Here is a 25,813-nt window from a genome sequence, read left to right on the forward strand (position 1 = left end):
TACTGAACATTGATTGTAATCACCATGTTCAGTTGTAAAATTGTTTATGGTGGCTTTATGTGATCAGACTAGGGATGCAAATTATCGAGTAATTCATTAATCGATAGTTGTTTCATCTTATTGATCGATGATCGATTAATTGATAAGCGGCAATTCTTCTGAGAAGCTGAATTTCCTTCTGAATGTGACACATTTAGGTGGTAATTCAACGAAGTCGTTTAGTTGTTGTACTTTAAAATACATTTACATTTAGGGCATTTAGCAGACGCTTTTATCCAAAGCGACTTACAATAAGTACATTTGTCAAAATACTTCCACATATTGTGCATTTGGCGTCTTTGTCGTCATTAACCAACTTAAATACCATACTGCACTCCGTTTTGCCCTCTTCATCGTGGTGTCCCGCTTTTCGTTTGTCTTGTTCTGCTTCGCTTGTGATCCCGCTTGTGTTCCCGCGTGTGCGTCAAGTACGTCTGGCGTCAAGCACGCCCTCACGTGGACGGTTGGGGAATTACGGGCTAAAAATGCGATTAATTGCAAGTAATTTATTTTAATCGAGTAATCTCTTATCGACAATTAATCGATAATCGATTAATTGTTTGCATCCCTAGATCAGACACATTTTGAGGACAAAAATAACAAATGCAGGACATAGCTTTGTTTGTGTAAAGAAAAAGACAATTGTTCTTCATTGTTTTTTGCTTCTAGTTCGGCGTCTCAGCTTTTATCATATATATATATATATATATATATATATATATAGTAGATATGATATTTCACATGATTGGTGTAGCTCAAATCACATGAAGAATATTGCTCTCTGCATGAAGTTATGACATTTTTGTTACACAATTAGTTTTTGTTTCGGGTTGGAATTGTCTTTTCGTGTAGCTTACACTGGCGTTGATAATCTAAGCTTTCTAGGGGTGTCTCACACAACCTTCTCATGTACCTTAAATCGTCTTTGCGCTCTACCCGGACACTTTGGGATGTATTAAACATGAGATCTGGCACAATGTGCCACATGTGTCCTTAAGGTAGCTACACTTGGTGCACATTACAGATAAGAGGGCCTTCTGGAAGGCTGATAAATCCCTGTAGTGCTGTCACCACCTTCGGCCATGTTTTTCATTGAATGCAAATAGCCTGGCGTTCCGTGCTGTGCCAGTTTCCGGGACACTGGCTAACTTTGGTTGAAGGGGATGAGGGATGAAAAGGTTACAGTACAGTTTCAACGGTAAACCGCAGTCAGATTATTACCATGGATTTAATGATAATTTGATTTTACACGGTAATAATAACCGTTGTGAGTTTTACCATGGTTGATCGTGGAACTGTTAACCATTTTATCCCTTAATCTTTGTATTTAGTTTCCCTGCAGTTGTATTTGATCTCTTTTTACTTTACTGCAGATCCTTTTATCAAGAAATCAGATAATTAATCGTGGTAATAAAGTCCTTCTAATGATGATTATTATCAGGAAGACCACTTATTTATCATCATTATTATGCCACTTCTCACTTCTCAGGGAGTCTCCGGTCAAGGAGCCAGAACCTTCCTGGGAGCCAGAGGAGGAGCCAGAGGAGGAGTTCCTGATCGGTGAAGATGACCCCCCTGCCTGGATCACCCTCCTCAGGAAGAAGAATCCAAGCAGCTACAAACAGAAATGTCCAGATGCTCTACCGGGTAGGAACGACTACGGCGTTGGCCAGCCGTCCTCTCCGAACTGGGCACTGGAGAGCGAGACAGGGCAGAAGGACGAGACACGGGCCCCCGGGCGCGGAGGGGAACCCGCCGGGTTGGAGGAGGGCAGGGCTTGGAACAAGAAGAAGGAGAAGAAGGAGAAAGCTGCCGCTCCATCACAGCCTTCACCTAAGAAGAGCGCTTGGAAGAGGGCTAAGTCAAAGGGGACAGACAGCCCAACGGAGATGGTAGAGCAGGAGCCCTCGCCCTTGATGGATGTGGTGAACAACGTAGAGTACTGTGATAAAAAGAAGCCGGGTAGGAAGAAGGTGACCAAGGAGAGGGTGCCAGCTCACAACAGGCCAAAGGTTCAACCCCAAAATCAAAGCAGCCCCAGCCAAGCGGTCAAATTAAAAACGGCTCCGACCTGGGAAAACAAGGAGCAAAGTTCTTCTTCTGTCCTGAAGAAGTCCAAATCTACCAAGGGCCCCCAACAAGAAATGGAGGAGAGAAAAAAGAAGACAAAGGCAGGAAAGGCTGTCAAGATGAGGAAGAGGGAAGAGATGCTGTTGTCTGAGTCTCCTGCCAGAAGCACTCAGGAGGAGCAGATCCAGCAGGAGAGCATGAACAATGAGGCAGATCATGTCAGTATTGGTAAGACACTTCGGTATTAACTTGTATGTTGATGTAAAAAGACTAGTATTCATTTGTTTGTACCCGATATGTTTCGACTACTTCCCTCAGTCTTCTTCAGAAGCGTCAGCTGTTGCTGTGACGCGTGTTGTGTCAGGTGATGTTACAGCCAAGTTATAGACTTCGGTATTATCTATCATTATTTCATCCATTCAGTTTAAGGGTTTTCATCCCTAAATCTTTAACTTTCCTGATTTTAATTTATTCTCGATGATGATGATAATAATGCTATCGTGATGATGTTATAATTATTGTCTTGAATATAAAAAAAAAAATAAGATTGGGGACCATTTATTATCAACCCCTCAGAACCTCCCTGGGAGCCAGAGGAGGAGCCAGATGAGGAGTTCCCGATCCGTGAAGAGGACCCCCCTGCCTGGATCACCCTCCTCAGGAAGAAGAATCCAAGCAGCTACAAACAGAAATGTCCAGACGCTCGGTTGGAGGAGGGCAGGGCTCGGAACAAGAAGGAGAAGAAGGAGAAAGCTGCTGCTCCATCACAGCCTTCACCTAAGAAGAGCGCTTGGAAGAGGGCTAAGTCAAAGGGGACAGACAGCCCAACGGAGATGGTAGAGCAGGAGCCCTCGCCCTTGAGGGATGCGCCGAACAACGTAGAGGACTGTGATAAAAAGAAGCCGGGTAGGAAGAAGGTGACCAAGGAGAGCATGCCATCTCACAACAGGCCAAAGGTTCAACCCCCACATCACAGCAGCCCCAGCCAAGCAGTCAAATTAAAAACGGCTCCAACCTGGGAAAACAAGGAGCAAAGTTCTTCTTCTGCCCTGAAGAAGTCCAAATCTACCAAGGGCCCCCAACAAGAGATGAAGGAGAGAAAAAAGAAGACAAAGGCAGGGAAGTTTGTCAAGAGGAGGAAGAGGGAAGAGATGCTGTTGTCCGAGTCTCCTGCCAGAAGCACTCAGGAGGAGCAGATCCAGCAGGATAGCATGAACAATGAGGCAGAACATGTCAGTATTGGTAAGACACTTCGGTATTAACTTGTATGTTGATGTAAAAAGACTAGTATTCATTTGTTTGTACCCGATATGTTTCGACTACTTCCTGCAGTCTTCTTCAGAAGCGTCAGCTGTTGCTGTGACGCGTGTTGTGTCAGGTGATGTTATAGACAAGTTATAGACTTCGGTATTATCTATCATTATTTCATCCATTCAGTTTCTTAAGGGTTTTCATCCCTAAATCTTTAACTTTCCTGATTTAAATTTATTCTCGATCATGATAATACTATCATGATGATGTTATAATTATTGTCATGAATATAAAAAAAAATAAGATTGGGGACCATTTATTATCAACCCCTCAGAACATGCAACATACAATAAGTGCGTAAGAGGGGTGTTTTAAGGAGTAAGGGAGGAGAAGGGGCGGTGGGGGGCCGAATCCAGGTGAACTCTGAACGAGTGAGTCTTGAGGCTCTTGCAGGAGCTGGTGAGCCACTCTGTGGTCCTGACATCGGCAGGGCGCTCGTTCCACCATTGCGGTGCCAAATTAGAGGGGAGTTTTGACTTTGTTGTTCGACCTTTGGTTGGTCTTAGTGATGGCGGTACTCTAACTTATTTTACCCTCATAAGGTCTGGCAATCCCTAAGGTTGGACCCCTGCTGACCTCTGAAGTCTCCAGCCATCCCCCTAGGAAGAGGCCTTGGGAGCGGGGCCTTAGCCTCCCCTCCAGCCCAGAGGAGCCAGGGGGACTGCCCGCTCTAAAAAAGCAGGCCCACAAGCAGAACCCAAGGAGACCCAAACCCCTCCTAGGTAAAATCCCCAAAGATTGTGTATGTGGACCTCCACCCCTCAGATGACCAGAATAAATCATTATTCATCATTATTCATTCATATTAAACTAACCCTAATTATTTATTTGCTGTACTTCAACCTGCCTAGTTTCTCTCTAAAGTGGCTTGATGACAGGGAGATACATTTGATTTAGCGGATGTCATAAATGTATGGTGGGCAGCATGGTGCATAAGGTCTACACATGTTGACATGCAACATGTATATTGAACTGTATATAAAAGAGTGCCTTTCAGCTGAGCCACTGAATCATTCTTCATGTGGTCTTTTGAAGGCTCCCCTGAACCGGCTCCAGACTGCGGGACTGGGAGGTGCCCCAGGATCAGAAACTGTCCTGGGGAATTGTGGAAGGTCTCAGACGCTCTCCCAGACGGGGATATCCTGCCACCAGTACCACTACCACCACCACCTGGCAGACCTCAGTCCAAGCAGCGAGGCAGACCGCAGTCCAAGCAGAGGAAATCCCTCAACCCGCCCACGGCCCCAGAATCCACCACCACGGCTGAGTCCAAGCCCGTCAAACAGGGCAAAATGTTTTCGGCTCCAAAGACCATCCGGCGCTCTCTGGCCACGTTCCATGACATCTTTAGCCAGTCAGCGGTGTCTCCTCCGGACAACACCCGGGAAGAGGCTGAGGGCGGCAAGAGGAGCCGGAGGAAGAGGTCCATTGGGGACTCCAACATCGGGCCCTTGGATGCCCTGAACAGCAGCGGGCCACCGCTGATCATAGAGGCCCCTGCAGGCCCCAGCTGCAGCACCAGGCTTAGTTGGCCCCCCAATATCGCACCCCCCCAGCCCACCAAGAGGCCCTCATCCAGCATGTAAGCAGGGGTTCAAACGCAGGGGGGGGGTAGGGGTGGACCCTCAGCCAGCCGGGTTCAGACACAGGGGGGTAGGGGTGGACCCTCAGCCAGCCGGGTTCAGACAAAGGGGGGTAGGGGTGGACCCTCAGCCAGCCTGGTTCATACACAGGGGGGTAGGGGTTGGTACCTCGCTCCAGTGCTCTGAAGCACAAGCTCTAGCAGGCTGCTGTTATCTTAGCGGCCAGAGGGGCCAATATTGAGATGAATTCCTGCTTCTTCCCCATGTACCCTTTAAAGGAACACTTCATCCATTTGCATTATGCTGTGTATCGTAAGAAACTTTTATATAATTTTGAATGGTAATGAATTATTCCCTAATTTTCCCCTGAGCCGGGAGAGATCCGTATCTACCTCTAACACTTGTGTAAGAGGTGGGGATTCTAGTAAGACTACAAACACATAGTTCCTCATTTTCAAACCCGCCTATATGGGGTGGGACCCACTGACGCTACAGATCTATAGTGCCAGTGGGTGGGACTTCACTTGCAGAAACCTGCAGAACCTAACATGTATCGACAATAGGGGAAGGTACTCGATCTTAGGGCTGGGCGATGTGGACCAAAATTCTCCTGGAGCAGAGCCCTGGCTGCGGCGCTCCGGCGGAGCAGCCCCATTGTGGTGCATTGTGGGAGTTGTTGTCTTGAATCCACAAGCGCCAAAAATGTCACTCTGCCTTTCTCGGTCGAGAAGAAGTAGAAACTAGTAGTCACTATTCGACTGCATAAATGACTGACTTTCAATAAAGATTCACGTTTCCTACGGTGAAATGCTCCTTTAACTGGCGCTGATGGGTCTGATTTGTGTGTTTTTGGGCAGGTTGAAGGGTTTCCAGAGCGGCCCGTCCTCCTTCGTAGACCTGGAACAGCATGAAGAGGATGAACTCGCATGTAGGTTTTATTCAGGATATTTATACATATGATATACAATCCCTTTTTCTATGTATTTTGTCCTTTAGTAGTTGAAAATGTATTTCTTCCACAAAGTCCACCAGCTTCCTGTAGAAAGATGCCCTCACCCTACCTGCACCTTAATCAACTTTATACCACGCCCTGGGAGAATGCTAGATTCTGATTGGCTGCATGGTGTGCACTGTGAATTAACTCCTGATATACGGACACCTACTAGTAGTTCCAGTCAAATGGTCTGTTCACCGTTCTTAATTAATGCGCTAGCTGGCGTATCGTATCAGCCTGTCTCAAAAATTAGTAACCATAGCAACGGGAACGCAGTCAAAGTACCTCCCGTTGCCAGGTCGTAGCTAGGGTTCGTCCTAATTACTGGAGTAGTGAACAAAGATCCGTAGCATAAGAGCCTTACGGGATAATGGTTGTTCCAGGAATTAGTCAAACCCACAGGCATTACCAGGGAAACAAAGTTATGGCTTGTGAAAAACGTTATATTTGTATTGTAAAACGCATGTGTTACAACTCCCTCTGTCTAGGGGTAGCGGGGGAGGTAACGGATGTTAAAATTAATGGGTTCATTAATTATGGGTGTAGATGAAGAAACAATAAAGGAATGACAACAGCAACGGATAAGGTTGAACATAGGTTTAATGGGGCTGATTGCAAGAACACAACAGTAACATACGACAAAAGCAGCGGACCTTGGGACTTGAGTGTTGCCAAAGAAAAGAACCCAACAAAACAAGCTAAGCTAACAGCTAATACAGCGGACCACACGTCCGCTAACCTAACTAAACTAAGCCAAAAGTACAGTGGGTAGCAACACTCCTAGCCTAGTGTTACTAAGAGCACTACGTGTAAATGTATAGAGGCCTCTGTCTTACCTGTCCCAAGGCCGCAAGGTAACCACAAAGACAAAAAAACATGGGGAAACTAACAAAGGGGCTCACAATTGGTGCAAGCAGGGGGAGAAAGGAAAACTAGGGGACAATATATGTATATCTCTTAGATATGTATATAATGAAAATGTTCTAACCATGCCACAGCAAAACCAGTCCACGAACGAGACAAAAAGGAGAGAGGATAAGGGACAAGTTAAACCGGCTTTTATGTGTGTGGCAGGCCTCCCCTGGCTGGAAACTGATGAGGTGATTGGTGGAAGCTGGTTGGTAGAGGCGGGATGATGTTGAGTTGTTAATGACTCGCACCTGCACATAACAGAAGGGGGAAACAAGAAGGAAGCAACAAACGAACAGTGGCCGTAACAGCATGAAAATAAATAAATGAATGGTCTTAATTTTATTTTATTTGGCTAGTGGCCATGGTATAAGTGGGATAATGCCCTTCGAGGTGTCCATTATCAGGAATTAATGGTCTTCGCGGAGGCGTGAACCGTCCGACGCGCAGCGGAGGACGGTGTCCTCCGAAGTCCATTAATTCCTGATAATGGACACCTCGAAAGGCATTATCCCTTACTTGTATTGAGATAATACTCAGTAACTGATCAATAACCATTAGCAACTTTTCTCTTGCAAAACCACATGGTACACCATCCATTGACCTGAACCCTTGTTGAAGTTTCCTAGTGCTGTGCTTCAAGGTCAGCTTGACACCAAGGGTGCTGTTGTATTGCAGCTCCCCAGTGGACCAGAACCCAGTCCTCCTACTGGCTGTCCTTGGGGCTCTACGCGGCCCCTTTGGTTCCCATGGTCCTGCAGGACCAAGATGCGGCCAACCTGGAGGAGTGGCTGGCCATGCTGTGGCCCGCCCCCGCCCAGGGTGAGGGACCCGCCTATCTACTAGGCCTGCAGCGGATTCGAATTGTATCCGAATCCGTTCGGTTCGTTTACCACAGTTCGGAGCATTCTGGAGATCCGCGGATTTCGGTTTCATGAAGGCATTGCCTTATGTAGCGTATTTTGCCTACTGTAGCCTACGTCCGATACAAAAGGGTGTTTAGGACCCAGCGGAATGCATTCTCTCCAGTGCTGCCCGAGCCAATGAGGTAGCTGTAATAGGTTGTTTTCTGAAGTTCAAGCGCACAATTCCTAAATTTAAAGAAAGTAATTGATACAATTATATTCTAAATATACGGGAGATAAATACAAACGGGTGATAAGCGGGATAACGGCCTTCGAGGTCGACCGGTTCGATGGAAATAATGGACAGGTAGAGGCAACTCTGGCTTCATGCTGCGCTCGTCGCCAGAGTTCTAAGCCTCGTCGGCCGTTATCCCTTACATGTGTCAGTGCACCATGTTTTCAAATGCATTTAGGGGAACATTTATTGCACAAAAAAGCCTTGCAAGTTGTCTGATTGCAGTCAATTAACACATTGCAAATAGCCTGTGGGTCTCATTCATTTTTGTGTTTCTCCCCCAAACCCTCCGTCAAAAAAAGTCCGCCTTTTTACTACCACGGACATGATCCTAATCCGAACCGTATCCGAAACCGAGGCCCAAAACGGTTATCTGAACCGAACCGTGGACACACTGATCCGTTTCACCCCTACTATCTACTGACTCACTAGCATCACAACCTACTGCCACCAAGTGCTTTACAATTTAAAAAACATTTGATGATTACCAGGTGTGACCTCTGTTGCTATGGGCATATACACACAAACAGAATCATGTTGAGGCCTTAAATACCATCTTTATTTTTAAAGCTTCTGCTGAGGACTAAATCTGCTTTCTTCTTCTCTGCTTTCAGAGCTGTCGAGCCAGGCGGGCTCGGAGGCCTTTGAGTGGTTCTGCCATCAAGGCCGGGTCATTGGCCTCCGGATGGACATGTGGTCAGAGTCCATGTGCAACGGAGAGATCATCCTGTCCTCCTCCATGAAGAAGCCCCTCTGGGTGGACCACTGCGCCACTACCGTAAGGAGTCCTCTGCTGGTTCCAGGTTCTGGTGCACTAGCACCACTGTAAGGAGCCACCATGTTCTCTCTGCTGGTTGGTGGCAGGTTCTCGTGCACTAGTATCACCGTAAGGAGCCACCATGTTCTGTGGTTGGTGCCAGGTTCTAGTGCACTAGCACCACCATAAGGAGCCACCATGTTCTCTCTGCTTGGTGCCAGGTTCTAGTGCACTATTACCCCCGTAAGGAGCCACCATGTTCTCTGGTCAGTTGTTAATAGGGATGGGTCAGAATATTCGATTATTCGTTCCCGAGGGTCAAAGTCGATTTTTAACATTTGGACCGTTAACATTTTTTCCAAATAAATGAAGACCATTCATTTATAGGGGGATTATTTGTTTATCAACACGACGGATGCGCGCGCAGAATGACCGCAAAAAGAGAATTTGTTTGACCAGTTGCCATGGTTATCTCCGTGTGGTTAATTTGCAGTTGCGGTGGTAATTAGCGGCGGATGGTAATTATTCGATGTGTCGGCACACATCGAATAATCGATTATTAATTCATACCACCCACCGATTATTCAACCATGAAATATTATTCACATCCCTAGTTAAGTCATTGTTCGTGCTACAGTCCTATTGAGAGTCTAAGGGGGCTTGGCAGATTTAAGTCATTGTCCATGCTACGGTCCTATCGACAGCCTTGGTAAGGGGGCGTGGCAGAGTTAAATCGTGGGTGCGTTTCAGATAAAGCATGTGTTGCGTTACCTTACATAACATAATGCATTCTGGGATCAAAACTTCAGAAATGCTGGTGATAACTTCCCCATGCGATATGTCAAATGGCTTTAAAAACTTGCGGAAGCTCCAGGGATAGACAACTCTATAAATAGCCTGCCCTGCATTTTCGTTGTGGTGCATTGATGCTAGATACAACCTATAGTAAAAAGAAAAAAAAAGCACAGCCATTAAACAACAGAGTGTGCCTGACAATCATTCCAATCAATGGCTTTCACAATTACGAGATGGTGTAAATTGTTACCTGCACAACATTCCAATGAAGGGAAAAACCACATTCTTTGGAGCAAAACACAGTATCAGACTGTGGAATGACTCCAGCGATGACGTCTGGTGATGATGGCTGAGTTTTGCTGCATCCTTCAGGACTTGTTTGTTAAGCAGTAGTTTCTCAGTGTTGTGAAGTGCAACTGACCCTTGAGTGAAAAAATAACACATGGTGAAATATCAGTGGCATAATTTTAGCACTGTGGATTTTCTGAGTAATGTTAATTTGGCACATACCAGGTTGTAGCCATTTGTTGGGGTCCCTCGAGGCTCGTTCAGGATGCAGACATTTGGGGAAAAGGGGGTCTTCATGATCATGAACATTTTGCAAGTGATTTAGCAGCGATGTCCACTTCGTCACTTTTTCCGGTCCAGTGGTTTATGACGTAGCGCACCAGTACACATGGTTCTTGATAGGGCCCGACCGATATTGATTTTTGAGTGCCGATGCCGATTATTTTCAGAGAAAAATTACGATTACGATTTAATCGGCAGTTTAAAAAAAAAAAAAAAAAAAAGCATATAAAACGTAGTTTCTGATACCTTAAATATACTTTAAACACTTTTGACGAATATGTGAATTGAATGCAGAACCTTTGAGTGTTTTAGAATACATTTACAGTAAAAATGAGTGTAATGTAAAATGTAAAATAAATAACTAACTCCCAATGTGCTGCACTCGTGAGCAGTGACTAACACGTGCGTGCTGAGCAGTATGGTCTCACCGTTAGAGTCTACAGTATAACAAATTAACATGGCCTGGGACCTAAAGAAAAACAGGCACAACATGCTCAAACAACGCGTCTTGTGTACATTGGTGAGGTGAGCGCGCAGCTGCCTGAGCGAGCGTGCTTTCATGTTGTACGGTAAAATTCAATCTCCTCTTTTCTACTCCAGCTAAAGTTGTTAGTTAGCAAGGTGAGCAGGAGCGCAATCTGCAGGCTACTAAGCGCAATAACATTTAAAAAAAACAAACAAAAAAACGGTTGTAATCTGCGTCTTTTTGGCCGATGCCGATTATTTTCAAAAAGGCTATAATCGGCCGATTAAATTGGCAGGCCGATGAATCGGTCGGGCCCTAGTTCTTGATGCTCTGCAGCCATTTCTTAAGAATGTCTTCTTTGTGCGATGCTTTCTCCAGTTTCCTAGACAAACCTTTTTACAACACACAACACAAACATGTTCCTAGAAGATTTGTAAGTAACTAACTAAAAGTGTAGGCTATGAATTAGTGAAACACTTTAGCTTTCTCAAAGTGCCAGACGTCATAGAACTGCGTGATGTTCCGTTCTCTCTGATATTTCTGGATCTGTGGATGGCGGTCCATAACAATGTAATCCGCCTTAAATCCGTTTGCCTCCAGATGATCTAGGCATCTTTTGAGTCACTCCTTCTCCATGTGGTCACTGCCGCCTACTTCATTGCACTGGTAGTGAGTGGGCATCACAAACAAAAAAAATAAGAGACAAATCACCAGTGTTGGTAATAACGCCGTTTAAAAGAACGGCGTTACGTAACGCGGTTATTTTTTCAGTAACGGGGTAATCTAACTAATTACTATTTCCGACGTTACAACGCCGTTACCGTTACTGTACGTACAATTCAGTGCGTTACTATGAATTGATTGAATAAACTGCGTAATCCGAACGCACCCCTGGCTCCTATCACAAACTGCTAGTGAGGAGACCGGGTGGATTAACAACGAGATAAGCGATTATGATTGGCTAAGGCAGAGTCATGTTTCATGGTAGCCAATCGGAGCCAGTGTTTTTATACAGAAGCCCGGACACGCGCGCCACACACACGCAAACGCACACACCAAACCGATTCGATGAAGCAGCAGAAATGGCGAGTCCGGAGCAATCCGATGAAAAGTTGGCATTTTCTGTAGTATCCACAGCCTTTGCAACCAAGCAAATTGAAATCCAGGCCCCATCCACACTAACCCGGGTAAATGTAAAAACGCACATGCGCAATGAAAATGATCTCCGTCCACACTATCGTTTTCATATCGTTTTCAGAATGTTTTGCATCCACGTTCCACACTGAAATTATTTTGATAAACAGTTACAGAGAGACGTTACTCCGCCACGCCTCTCTGTTTAGATTACAGGCGCGCGATCAGATGATATTTACAGTTGATCAGCTGGTTAATCATTTTCGACCCGGTCTTGTCCAGAAACGCTGCTCCAAGTAGGCTACGGTTTGAACTGTCGTCTTCCGTTTTTTTTTTACCATCACTTAAGAACATTAAGTACACCGCTCGCATACGGCGTTGGAGCAACGAATATTTTTGACTCAATATTTCGAGTTGTTTCTGGAGATAAATTAGTACAATGTACCGAGAGATCCTCATTTGCATTTCAACTGCCATTCTTTTGATGAGCTTCTCGGTCTCTAGTGCAAGCTTGTGGCAGTGTCATGGCAGTGTCGTGGCAATCGAACGTCGTCATATCTGAAAGCCTCCGTCTGTCCACACGACAACGCGAACCCAGCGTTTTCACATTTATCCACCTCAGCGATCGTTTTCGAAAAGCATCGTTTTCAGTGTCGGAATTCTCTGTTTTAGTTTGGACGGAAGGACTAAACAGATGAATATTGATGCATTTGTAGATTTACCCGGGTAAGTGTGGACGGTGCCTCAGTTGGAAGCATATCAGGGCCTTGAATTGGCAGTTCAACCATTTAACACATTAAGGCCATGTGAAAACTGCTCAGAAAAATCCAAATCTTTCACATATAGTAACTCTTTTTTTTTTTTTAAAGTAACGCAAATAGTTACTTTCCCTGGTAACTAGTTACTTTTATTATAGAGTAATTCAGTTACTAACTCAGTTACTTTTTGGAACAAGTAGTGAGTAACTATAACTAATTACTTTTTTAAAGTAACGTTCCCAACACTGCAAATCACACACACGTGTAATATTCAAATAATACAAATATATTTATGTCAGAGAAAGACCTGAACAAGCTGAATGTCCATAATGGTGTTGCTCTCCAGATTCATTAATGAGTAGCTGCCAAACTTAGCTGAGTGCCCTAAAAAAAAAAAATGCATTACAGAATGCTTTACAGCACACGTTCAAGGGACAACATATGTTTCAGAATGTAAACTACTAATTCAATTGTCAGACTTTCCCATTTCTACAAACCTGGAGAACCGCCCTCATATCTCCTCCCACTGCAACTGACCCACCAAGGCGCAACTGTTGCTGGAAATGATGCTGCTGATCCATCTTACACTTGTGAACAATAGCCGGTTCCATGTAATTCCTTGCATGCCTCCTGAAGGTGTCATACTGAAATATCTGGAGTTGCATGGCCTCACACACCTTTACATGAAAGGCACATAAGCGGTGTTTAAGAAAAGTCCAGTAGTGAGTTTCACATATTTGTATAATTGTAAAATGTTTACCTTTTGCAGTTGGATGAAGGAGGACCCTGTGAAGTAGGTAGCAGCCGAAAGTTGCAGGTTGCCGATGGGGGTATTTCCAACCATGGGCTGACTCTCCCAATGTCTGAAGTAACTGCAGTGTAGACATTGCTGAGTGAAAGCCACTTAGGTACCGATCCTTCGCTGTTGAAGATCACAGCCTCCCTTACACACGGGACAGTTTTCTAACAGCTGTTTGAGGCAACTTTCAAAGGCAATATACTTAGCCTCATTCGGTGTGGGCTGTGTCTCATACCTAACATAAGGCAGAAGACATAAGGCAGAATAATATTAGAAATACTGTAAAACTGGAAGCCATACTACCAATCCCTATTCAATGCTGCTTTTAGTACGATGCAGCCATTACTAAAAACTTACGAGACGTCAGTTTCCTCTGTAAGAACAGTCTCCAGGGTTGTATGCCGAGTCCAGCGGTTCTTTATGTGATTCATTTGAGGAGTCACTCCTCCCCTCCCTCCAACTCAAGCCGTGGTCTCTTGCTAGGTCGCCAGCCTGGGCCCTTTATTGGTGTTGAAGTCAGCAGTGAGTCTGGCAAATTAGCGTTTTTTCCGAAGTCTGCACTGACCGGAGACACCTGTGTGCATGGCTACAAATAACAGAAACAAATCGTATTAGAAACTGGAAATAATAATTTAGCTGTTGTTTTTTCCTTGGTATTGGAGTAACACTGCAGAGTAAACCTTTGTTACCCATCACACATACAAGAAGCCATTTGCAAATATAAATCATATCCTATTTGGTTATGAAGTTATTTAGCAGATGTTTTTATCGAATTGTTAGTAGAAAGTAATTATGTGATAAATGAACGTATGCAGGGCTGTACGCTTACTTTTGAAAATGGTAGCACTGGTGCTAGCAAGCGAAAAAATTCAGTAGCACAAAAATAATTTTGATAGCACGTATACTACAGTCAAAAAAATAAAAATACTATCTGAACAGAATAGGACGTATATACAAAAGTAACACTATGTGAACAAATTTAACAACAGTAAAGTGACAATTTTCTCTTTTAACCTCTTAAACCCGAATGCCCGCGGGGGCGGGGGCAGCTGCGCCAACGTGTGCTGTAAACAGCTGTAAACATCACCACCATGCTCCAACATATCCATGGTGCATACCCACGTAACGGGAAGAAGCTCGGCTAAAAGCCCATGATAACCATTTTTACCTAAACAAAACACAATTCTAACGCCAAGCAACTAAATGAGCCCATAGCAAAACACGCAAAACGTGCATGCGCTCATACTGGCCGCCGCCGATTTCGCTCCGTCATGCCAGCCACACAAACTATATGTCCTATGAAAGCTGAGGCTTCACAGATTCCAATGATATAACGGTCATCACTCTACGACGACAACTCACTGAACTAGCAGCCAAAGAAGAGCAAAATAAATAAACAAATACAAAACGTTATACAATGTGATACTTTTGATTGGCGAAATGTGTTTTTTTACATGGATTTGGGTCCATTGATTTGACTGTCCCTCGACTCTATTGGCTCTGACGGTTTGTTAGAGGGGTCAATCATCCAAATTGACCAATGGATACCCAAGATATCTTCCCGGGTTTGACTGGAAGGACAGCATAATTCGCGCAAGAAGCGCCGAGAACTTTCTGAACACTCTTCAGACACTCCGGCTAGATAGAGATATACGCTCCTACTACACGCTTATTTAAACGTTTGCATTTCTAGTTAGCTAGTTATTTTGTATTTTCTTGCGTTTTTCTTCTATTTGTTATTATTTTAAAATAAATAATGGCAGGCAGGAGAAAGACCTACACTTTTGCGGAGGCATTCAGTATCATCACTAGCGACAGTGGGGCTGCTCTAGTCCCTCTCGAGTCGTCATCTGACGACAGTGACTTGCTGTTGCCCGAACTGGACACGGACAACAGTGATTCAGAATATCGAATTCCATCCCCGGAAAGGTATGTAATCTCTGTTTCCGATTACTTATTGATTTGGTGTCAAATTAACGATCTATCTACCTTATTAGATATTATCTATATCGATCACCCTACTCACTCTACTCATTCCAAACACTCACTACCGGTATTCCTTGCCTTATATTTATATTTATGATATTATTTGCAATCATTATCATTCAATATTATATTTGACACTATCTCTATCCTTTCTTCTCTTTATTCCTTTTTTTTTTATAGTAGTTTGTTGGTGTGTGTGTGTGTGTGTGTGTGTGTGTGTGTGTGTGTGTGTGTGTGTGTGTGTGTGTGTGTGTGTGTGTGTGTGTGTGGTGTGTGTGTGTGTGTGTGTGTGGCATTGTTGAGAGGACCTAGCAAACCAAACATTGCTGTGCAAGTGATAAATAAACTTGGATTTGATTTATTATACTGCAATGAATTTAGTAAATGCACACACTCAAACTGGTGCAATCTGGATTGTTAGTTGACTTCCCCAGTACAGGTCTTGTTACCCCAACATATTGTTACTTGTCTGTTTGAAGTTACATTATTTTCTTTCTTCTTCTTGGGTTCCACAGCGATGATGATGCTGATTATGAGCCACCTTCATCCACTGCTCCTGCTCCAGCGTCAGCCCCCCCACCTCTGTTTATATATATATGTATATATATATATACATTAGGCCTGCAGCGGATTCGAATTGTATCCGAATCCGTTCGGTTCGTTTACCACAGTTCGGAGCATTCTGGAGATCCGCGGATTTCGGTTTCATGAAGGCATTGCCTTATGTAGCGTATTTTGCCGACTGTAGCCTACGTCCGATACAAAAGGGTGTTTAGGACCCAGCGGAATGCATTCTCTCCAGTGCTGCCCGAGCCAATGAGGTAGCTGTAATAGGTTGTTTTCTGAAGTTCAAGCGCACGATTCCTAAATTTAAAGAAAGTAATTGATACAATTATATTCTAAATATACGGGAGATAAATACAAACGGGTGATAAGCGGGATAACGGCCTTCGAGGTCGACCGGTTCGATGGAAATAATGGACAGGTAGAGGCAACTCTGGCTTCATGCTGCGCTCGTCGCCAGAGTTCTAAGCCTCGTCGGCCGTTATCCCTTACATGTGTCAGTGCACCATGTTTTCAAATGCATTTAGGGGAACATTTATTGCACAAAAAAGCCTTGCAAGTTGTCTGATTGCAGTCAATTAACACATTGCAAATAGCCTGTGGGTCTCATTAATTTTTGTGTTTCTCCCCCAAACCCTCCGTCAAAAAAAAGTCCGCCTTTTTACTACCACGGACATGATCCTAATCCGAACCGTATCCGAAACCGAGGCCCAAAACGGTTATCTGAACCGAACCGTGGACACACTGATCCGTTTCACCCCTAATATATATATATATGTATATTGTAACGTACTGGCTCTAGGTACGCCACATAGAAGGGGAGACCACGCAAATTTCAATCATATATCTTTATCCCTAGTGATTGTAGTTTTTAGCTGTGTTTTTACAGTTTGGTTTTATTATATGTTGTTCTCAAATATATCTGCTCCAGTTGGAGTCAAACTTCATTTCGATTGTATGGTTTTCTTTGACTGGGAAAATGTATAGAGTAGTAGTCCGGTAACTTGTCAACCCTAGTGTCTTCGGTTGCTAAGCAACGTCAACGTCTTTGGCGGACTATTTCTCTGCTGATCAACACTACGAATGCTGCTAACGAATAACTTGTAAAAAGACACACCATGTGAAGTTATTTGACTCCGTCCCATGACTCCGTCTCGGCCAACGGGAAAACGTACAAAAAAAGTGGGCATCCTTGCCAGATGCCCACTGGGCACCTGGTCGCTCAACTTTGGCCGCTGGTCGCTTTGGCCGCTGGTCGCTTTGGTCGCTCTTGCCCATAGAAAGTGAATGACTTCCGGCGATTTGGTCGCTCAATTCGCTTCTGGTGTGGACGTACAGTAAGGCAGACGCCAGCCACCCTTCTGAGAAAACTCATCTCGGCCGCTTGTACCCGCGATCTCATCCTTTCGATCATCACCCAACCCTCATGACCATAGGTGAGGATAGGAACGAAGATCGACCGGTAGATCGAGAGCTTTGCCTTGCGGCTAGCTCTCTCTTTTCGTAACAACGGTGCGGTTAAGCGAACGCAATACCGCCCCCGCTGCTCCGATTCTCCGGCCAATCTCACGCTCCATAGTTGAAATCGGGCTCCGGCTCATAATTACAGGGCACAACGAGTAAACCCCCTCGTCAAGTGTCAGTCACTTGTTGCATGGTCTGTGTGGGAGGCGGAGCCCTGGCACGTGTTTATTATTTTTTGAAGCGCAATCGCGTTTACATCCTTTTTATTTAGTGTTTCAATTTATTGTTTTTGGTGGTGTTTGGTTTTTATTCAAGAGCATTTTTTGCTAATAATAGATTGTCTTTGGTTGTTTTGTTAATTTATTCTGGTTATTTTAAATGTCTTCCAGACCTCCAGTTCCAGTGTTCTTTAAAAATAAAAGTTTATTGATCTTCGAAAGGGTGTACTTTATCATTATATTAGTTGAAAAACGGCAATATTATCGCTTATCGCAATAATTTCTGGGGCAATTAATCGCCCAGAAAAATTTGTTATCGTGACAGGCCTATGGATTGCATACTAAGACACTAAAAACTCAGTGGCTACCAGAGATGGAAATTAACTTTTTTGCCCACCAGCCACTGTGGCAGGTAGATTTAAAAATCTACCAGCCACTCATCTTTTTTACCAGCCACTTTTTATACGCTATATATTTTTTAATATATGCGTACATTTTAAACAATATAATGGTAACAATAGATAAGACAAGTGTTTTTCATACACATCAGTTGGTGTTACGATGACAAGTTTGGGGATAATTCATCTATACAAAGTATTTTCAATAAAAACGAATTGACATATTAATAATAAAACAACATGCATGGCTACACCATCATAAGTCAATAGGAACATTTGTTTTTTTGTATTTACATGTGACTGCATACAAATGTGTCCACACAGACATGGTAACTAACGTATGATAGTAAGCATTATATGCCCTTAACACTAATATTCAGAAGAAAATATGTGTGGCATTCAGTCCAATGCTGAAAATATATCTGTGGCATTCAGTAGGCCAATGCTGTGGTAAAGTGTGTAAAGTATGACCAAGTGTTTCTTTCTGTTCAATAGATAGAACTTTATCAATCCCCTGTAGGAGAAATTTGTTAATGTTTGTCCCTATAAAACAATAATGGTAAAATAATAAATACAAAACACGACGGTAACTGAGTAGGTCAAACCGTCCAATCTGAAGGCTCTACTTAACCACTCCCCCTACTCACTTCCACCAATGCGAAGCGAACAGAACTGAGTAGGGGAGGGCGTAGCCTAACTAGTTTGTGAACGACCCAGAGAAACGCAACTCAAATTCAATGTGAACATATGTGAGGCTTTAATAAAATCCCGGACGATTTTGAAATTCCGGCACACATTTTTTAAAAGTGTGTCAAAAAGAGGGCATGTCCGGGCAAAAGAGGACGTCTGGTTACCCTACGTGTGGCGTGTGTGCATGGGTTGAATTGCGTGTGTCTCACGCCGAACGCATGAGACTTGAGAGCCCTGTTACCGATATTATCCCGGATATTGACAGTCGCAGTTCAGCAAAAGAGGCGTAGAGGAAGAAGGGGCCCGGATGTTGACAGTAATGGTTGTGGAACTGTGCAGCGCCGTATAACGAATGTATTAGATATGCAAATTTGATCGGACCTGACTGGAAAGTATTACCCGCCACAGTGGCGGGTGAAGTGACACAATTCACCCGCCACCATACAAATCCACCCGCAAATGGCGTGTGGCGGGTGTTCATTTCCATCCCTGGTGGCTACATACCTTTGCTTCTTACGTGTGCCTTTAGCGATCCCATGGACAACTGTGTGCCGACTGATGTCGACTTCAGGGACTTTGTATTCCCACAGAATGCATTCCCACCGGCGAGTTTGTTTGGGTTCCCGTCGATATACTCTGAGGGGGGTCATCCCTATGTTCCCCGGGTCCTATGTTCCCCGGGTCCTATGTTCCCCGTTTTTCCCAAAAAGGGTCCTATGTTCCCCTATAGCCATTAGGGCTGGCCCGAATGCCATTTTTCAGGCTTCGAATACTCGCTGGTTTTTCCGAGCGAATATTCGAATACTCTGCATATTTTGTTGAAGATTTAATAGCTTTTGAACGTTAATTAGTAGGCCTAAGTTGGTTGAAGTTCCTTAGTTTTTCCCCGTGAAAGCGAACAGCTGTTGCTCCGTTCCAAATCAGCTGTTCTCTGCCATCTCAGCCCTTATGGGAGCTTTTAAATTCATCCTGGAATGTGCATCTTTTCAGGGAATTTGTACAAATCCATAACAAATACCGAATATTGATTGTCTTATGTGTCCATATTTTATCCATTATATTGACCGGGTATTCCCAAGACGCTCACGCTCTGCAGCAAGCCAGTCACAGTTGATTGGCGCGGGGCTGTACAAGCGAACGTAAACAAACAACTAAGCTAAGGTTTTAAGTATTACTTTTCCTCCAGAGATCCGGCTAATGTTGTGTTATAAAGTAAAGGGAAACAAGATATCTATTCTTCCTCCACCTCTCTCGCTTCTCTGCTTGGTGTCGCTGACGCATAGTTTGCCTCCCTCGCTCTGGTAACGTCACGTAGGCCTACGTGGAAAAACGAAGCTCCGAATACTGATTTAAGCTTCGAATATAAATTTTCCAAACGAGTACTCGAATATTCAAATAATTCGGGCCAGCCCTAGTAGCCATACATACCAGGGAGCATAGGACCCTTTTTGGGAAAAGTGGGGAACCCCGCAATCTATCAATATAAAAAATAAAAATATTTAAACTTTGACGCGACATTCGCGTGATGACAGCCAATCGCCGTTCAACAGCGTGGCCACTGAGTGACATGTGTAACGTAACAGCCAATCAGCGTTCAACCGGCCAACTCAGTGCAGTGCAGTCCGGGGTGAACTGCAGCATGGAGGAGAAAGTGATAGTTGCCGTTTGCGGCTCCTGGAGCTCTTTATATAATGGTATATAATATAATTGTATAATATCACGGCCAAAAGCTCGGTGCGCCTCCGGATGGCCGTAGCGCGGGGAGCTCTCGTAGGGATTGGGCTTCTCGGGGTTTGTTTACCGGCGTATGAATAGACTGTGTCAGGTTCTCCGACGTCTCTCCCTCTTCCTCAAAAGGTAAAGACATGCAATGGTAGTTATCTCGGCCGGAATTTGGCAGTAATGGTGGAAAAAGTAACAGACCGGGGAAAATAGAACCCTTTTTTTGAAAAAGGGTCCTATGTTCCCCGGTCACATACATATCAGGTAAACATACATGGGCGTCAGTTTGGTTGGAAATGTGCTGGGGACAGAGACGCATTCGGAAGTGCATTTTTAGAAGTGCTGGGTACAATGAGGATGCACTATTTTTCTTCTCTCTTTAGTGCCGGTAATGAAAGGTTCTGAAAGACGGCATAACCATGTAGCTAATTACTAAGGAATAGAATGTATACAAAATCTGTCTGGCACGTTTTATGGAGCAAACGTTTTCAAAAAGCATCGGACATATGACCCACTATGTTCTGCTCCATGTATCCAATGTTGACAACGTGACATGATATGGCTAAGCTAAAAACCTAAACAGGAGGAGCTAGGAAAGGAATTTAACTGCGTGTTTAAGTTCAGAAGGGCATTCATGGCTACACACAGCACTACAAAAGTCGTCAAGATTGAAAAAGAAAAAAATATTTGTTGCACAGCTGAACGCTGTATCACATCAGGTGCTGGCTGTTCTCAATTCACAACACGCATTCCATCAAAACTAGCCTACATCAGGCATTCTGACCAAAACTGACCATGAACCCCCCCCCCACAATTATTCCAAAATTCAAGCAAAGCAAGAATGACCAAATGTCACTTTGTGTCAACAAGAGACTGACTCCACCGACTATCAATTGCAAGTTAAAACAGCCGACCACTTGAGTGCAAAAAACACAAAAGACCTCGCCACAGCACCAGCAAATCTTAAGCAATAAATATTGCGTCTTACCTTTATTTATGTGGCAGTGGTCTGCAGATGCATCCCGTGGTGTAGCCTACCACATCCATTTAGTTAAACAGGTTATCGTTCTGATACTCTCCATGGTACTAGCAACCTGCTCTGGTGCTTCTTACGGGGCGGCAGTAGCTCAGGAGGTAGAGCGGGTTGGCTGGTAACCTGAAGGTTGTTGGTTCGAGGTGTCCTTGAGCAAGGCACCTAACCCTGACTGTTAGCTCCCGACGAGCTGGCTGTCGCCTTGCATGGTTGACTCCGCCGTCGGTGCGTGAATGGTGAATGTGAGGCAATATTGTAAAGCGCTTTGAGTGGCCAATGGTTAGAAAAGCGCTATATAAATGCAGTCCATTTACATTTACATTTACCTATGTTTTCAGGCTAAAATGACTTCATTGTCTGATGCCTCATCATCCCAGCCAAAGAGTATTGGTATTATTAGTAATGGCTACTTGCCAAATCGAAAGATATCTTCACACAGTGTGTCTTTTTCCAATGTATTTGTTATAATTCGTAGCGTTGATCAGCAGAGAAATAATTCGCCAAAGTCGTTGACGTCGCTTAGCAACCGAATACGAATGTAGTCTACAGCATTGAGAAGAGCCATGTAACAAGGAAGGGATAATGTATAGAATGCCGGTCATTATCGGGAAAATAAGCCCCGAAAGGGCGAACAGGACACCGATGCGCAGCGAGGATAATTGCTTCCCACTGAAGGGGCTTAATTTCGACCGGCGACGTTCTATACATTATCCCGTTTATTACACGGCTACGTGCCAAAACGAAAAAATGACTTCACATGGTGCGGTTGAAGTCATTCTTACAATTTATTTGTTACCAGCATTCGTAGTGTTGATCAGCAGAGAAATAGTCTGCCAAAGAGGTTGACGTCGCTTAGCAACCGAAGACGCTGGGGTTGAAAAGCCGGACTACTTGAGGAGTGATACCAAAGACGTCTTTATAGGCAAAAGGTCCTTTGTTTTCCTTGACAGCGGTCAATTTATATCTAGCATTCCCCGCAAAGTTGTGAAGAGCCCATGCAAGTGAACGGAGCATTCCACAGTATTGAGAAGACCCGTGTAATAATCCATAATAATTAAACTCAATTTATTATTATTATTTTTTTTTTTTAAAGTGGTGGGTACAAAATGATTCTTGACGAAATCTGGTGGGGACGTGTCCCCGGTGTAATCGACGCCTATGGGAACATGGGACCCTTTTTGGGAAAAGCGGGGAACATAGGACCCTTTTTTAGAAAAAGGGTCCTATGTTCCCCAGTCTCATACAAAGAGGGGAACATAGGACCCGGGGAACATAGGACCCGGGGAACATAGACACGCTCCCCTCTGAGGCGTGTCAGTCTGGCATCCGACGGTTTGGAAGGGGCGATAATGGGCACTGCAGTCCTGCTAAAATTATCACACATAAATCACGACGAAAATGAATTTACACAGTACAAACTAACAACATCTGAAACTGTGACCATTTAACCCACCTAATAGTAACACCTCACATAGCTAATGCTAGCTCTCATTTTACAGACAGTTTAGAATTGTAGTTTGACATCCCGTGAAAAATGTGGAAGATTAACCAGCCTCGCGACAAGACTAGCAGCTAGCTACATAATGGATTATTTTATGGTAGGAAATGGTAGAGTAAATACCCCAACTAACATTAAGCTTACACACACAACACAGCCACTTTTGTTATTTTCACTATCGGTTTACTTACATGTTGAGAGACATCTTCATCCATTGGGCCACACAGTGTTGGAACAGCATCTTCCCTAAGAGCTAGCAGTTTCGCAAATCCAGTGCTGAACAAACGCAGGTTGCTGAGCAATCATCCGTGAAGTGGAGGCGACACAGAAAATCTAGCCAACGGCCACGTGAAGGCTCTGCCTTTGGCAAATCATACAAGGGAGAGGTCCCTTCACAACCAAGAAAACACTTTCTAACCATTGTTAACAAAAGCTTGCTGGGAGCAGCGAAATCTAACTATTCTTCTGACTGATTCCGGCAGTTTAGACGCTGATCAGCGTAGTACTGCCCTCCATAGGTCAGATGTTGAACTCGATTTTTACATACAGTCCACTGCAGAAATGCCTTGAAGATCAATTGGTGGTGTCCAAACAAAGATCTTTCTTTCTTTCTTTCTTTCTTTCTTTCTTTCTTTCTTTCTTTCTTTCTTTCTTTCTCTGTCTCTGTCTCTGTGTGTGTGTCTCCATTCTGATCCATTCCCCCCAACCCCAGCGTGTCCAGGAACGCAGCAACATTGACTCCCAGCAAAAGTATATGCTTACGTCACCATGCACCGGAAGTAAAAGAAAGCCGCGGAGAGAACCCCAACGAGCCGTTTCTATGCAGCTCGGTAAAAGTGATTTGCGGTACTAATTTACTCCCCCTTGTGGGAATGTTATGGTATTGTAACTTTGCCAACCATTTATATACCCCAAAACATATGTAAAGCGCAATAGGTGAAGGAAAAAACGGAAAAGCATGATAGGCCCCTTTAAATTAAACAGAACCCCCCTTTATAGGCCTTTATACAACAACCATGGCGACCCGACTTTACGTATTTGTGTGATACTGCACGTAGAGAAAGGCAGGAGCTGTTGACAAAAGTCCACAAAAGATTGAAGACGCCGAGCTCTGAGACTTTGCTGTTTAATGCAAGTAGAGTCTCTGATGAGGCTACTTCGCCTACAGCTCTTCTAACGGTGAGTAGGCTAGGAACGGAGGTTTGTGTGTGTGTGCGCAGTCACTCAGCACCCGACATGGTTTGTGTATGTGTGCGTGTGTGTAGTCAATCAGCACCCGCCGTGTGTGGTGTAAGAGTTTTTAGGTACGCACTACTGCCCGTTCTCCAGCATAAGGCCTTTCTACACTGCCAAGCCGGATCGGTCAAGGCTTGGCACGCCTGGCGATTTCACCGTCTTATCTCAAGTTTCCTGTGTAAAACCGAGGGGGTAAAATCCCCCGTTCGTCACGTTGCGGGCTTTCTTGGTTCACTGGGGAAGGCGGGGCTTCCCCTCTTTAGAATAATTTGCATATTCCCGAATGTTTTAATTTTTTTATGAATGAGGAAAACCGCATGCAAGAATGAGTTTGAGTTTGAGTGTAGGCTACAAACACGATTAACTATGGCCAAACTTAGTTGCCGACTCCTGCCCTGGTTGGTTGGAATAACCACGTGGAACTCTTTTCAAAGAGGTGTGCCCTCTCCCAAACTATGCTTATTAAATTAGACGACTTGGTGAACATTCACTTCGTCACTTAAATTAATTTTTAATGACGGAAAGGGGTTTCAGACTGTTTTCAATGATACGACAAAATCCCTTGGCTGCAAAAAAGTTGACCTCCATTGTGATTACTTATTTACCTAAACACCTTCCTAGAATACGGTTGGCGTTAGTGTAGTGCGATGAAGCCCCGCTAGAAGAGAACAGTGCTGGCGCAGAAAGCAAGCGCTACTGGGTGGGCCATCTTCTTTGTTCAAACTACTAGAAGTGCACCTGTGTCCGACTTGACGTGGTGGGAGCTTGACGTGTTTCCGACTAGTTCCGGCGGAACTTATCAAGTCTTGTGCATGCATGCGTTCAAATGCAGGCGTTCTGAAACGCAGCCATTGTCCTTGCTACAGTCCTTTTGAGAGTCTTAGGCCCAATCCCAATTCAGCCCTTGGCCGTAGCCCTCGGTCCAAACCCGCACTTTTGCTCGGGGTTGGATTAAGGGCTAGGAGTAGGGTAGGGCTGTTCAAATAGTAATTTCATTGAGGGGTAGGGCTAAAGGAAGGGCTAACTAGCCCATGAATGTACGAATTTCGAGAGGCACACTCAAAAGCGAGGGTTGTGAGAAATGTCCACAATACCTTGCAAGAAAACAGAAAATCAAGAAATCAGGCAGCGAGAGATGCGACAGGATCGAAAACCACAAGTGTAAGTGTTTCTTCGTTATAAACATATAAAAAATAATGATGACCATCGCATTATCATTATTCTGTTTCAATGTATTTTAGACTTTTTCTTTATAACAAGCATAACCACAAAATCGCTAGTATGCATGGCTCTAGCTAGGGAACTTGCTAGCTAGCGAACTTTAAAACATTGATAGTGCATGACAGTACTGGACATATGTAAACATTGATGACAGTTCATGACAGTACTGGTCATATTACCATGTCCCATTTCCCCCTTTTGATGGCATGTCGATTGATGCTGTGAAACTTGCACATGTTCAGGAAACTTGAACATGTTCCATGTTCTAGGGACTCCAGATTTGAAGATTAGCTATGATCACTTGCCAAGTAATGCAATAGTTATTGTTTTAAAAATGCTATGTAGCCTGGAGAATGAGTCTTATTTCATTTATTATCATAGATAGATCTATCTATCTATCCATCCATCTATCAGTTATAATATATTGTCCATAACATAATAATAATAAATACAATTTA

At 44.1% G+C, this 25,813-nt stretch overlaps 1 protein-coding gene across 5 annotated transcripts in view; it reads left to right on the forward strand.

Moving 5' to 3' along the window:
* The window catches only part of si:ch211-161h7.4 (titin), a 51,113-nt gene that overhangs the window by 12,366 nt on the left and 12,934 nt on the right, over positions 1 to 25,813 (forward strand). For all 5 annotated transcript variants that reach the window (XM_056583655.1, XM_056583654.1, XM_056583653.1 and 2 more), the window contains 7 exons: positions 1,529 to 2,337; positions 2,686 to 3,351; positions 3,963 to 4,142; positions 4,456 to 5,002; positions 5,861 to 5,931; positions 7,585 to 7,728; positions 8,661 to 8,824. In XM_056583655.1, coding sequence (XP_056439630.1) covers positions 1,529 to 2,337; positions 2,686 to 3,351; positions 3,963 to 4,142; positions 4,456 to 5,002; positions 5,861 to 5,931; positions 7,585 to 7,728; positions 8,661 to 8,824 — 2,581 coding nt within the window. The remainder of the gene's footprint in view (positions 1 to 1,528; positions 2,338 to 2,685; positions 3,352 to 3,962; positions 4,143 to 4,455; positions 5,003 to 5,860; positions 5,932 to 7,584; positions 7,729 to 8,660; positions 8,825 to 25,813) is intronic.

This window comes from Gadus chalcogrammus, chromosome 23 (genome assembly GCF_026213295.1).
Source record: "Gadus chalcogrammus isolate NIFS_2021 chromosome 23, NIFS_Gcha_1.0, whole genome shotgun sequence".
NCBI classification, from domain to species: domain Eukaryota; kingdom Metazoa; phylum Chordata; class Actinopteri; order Gadiformes; family Gadidae; genus Gadus; species Gadus chalcogrammus.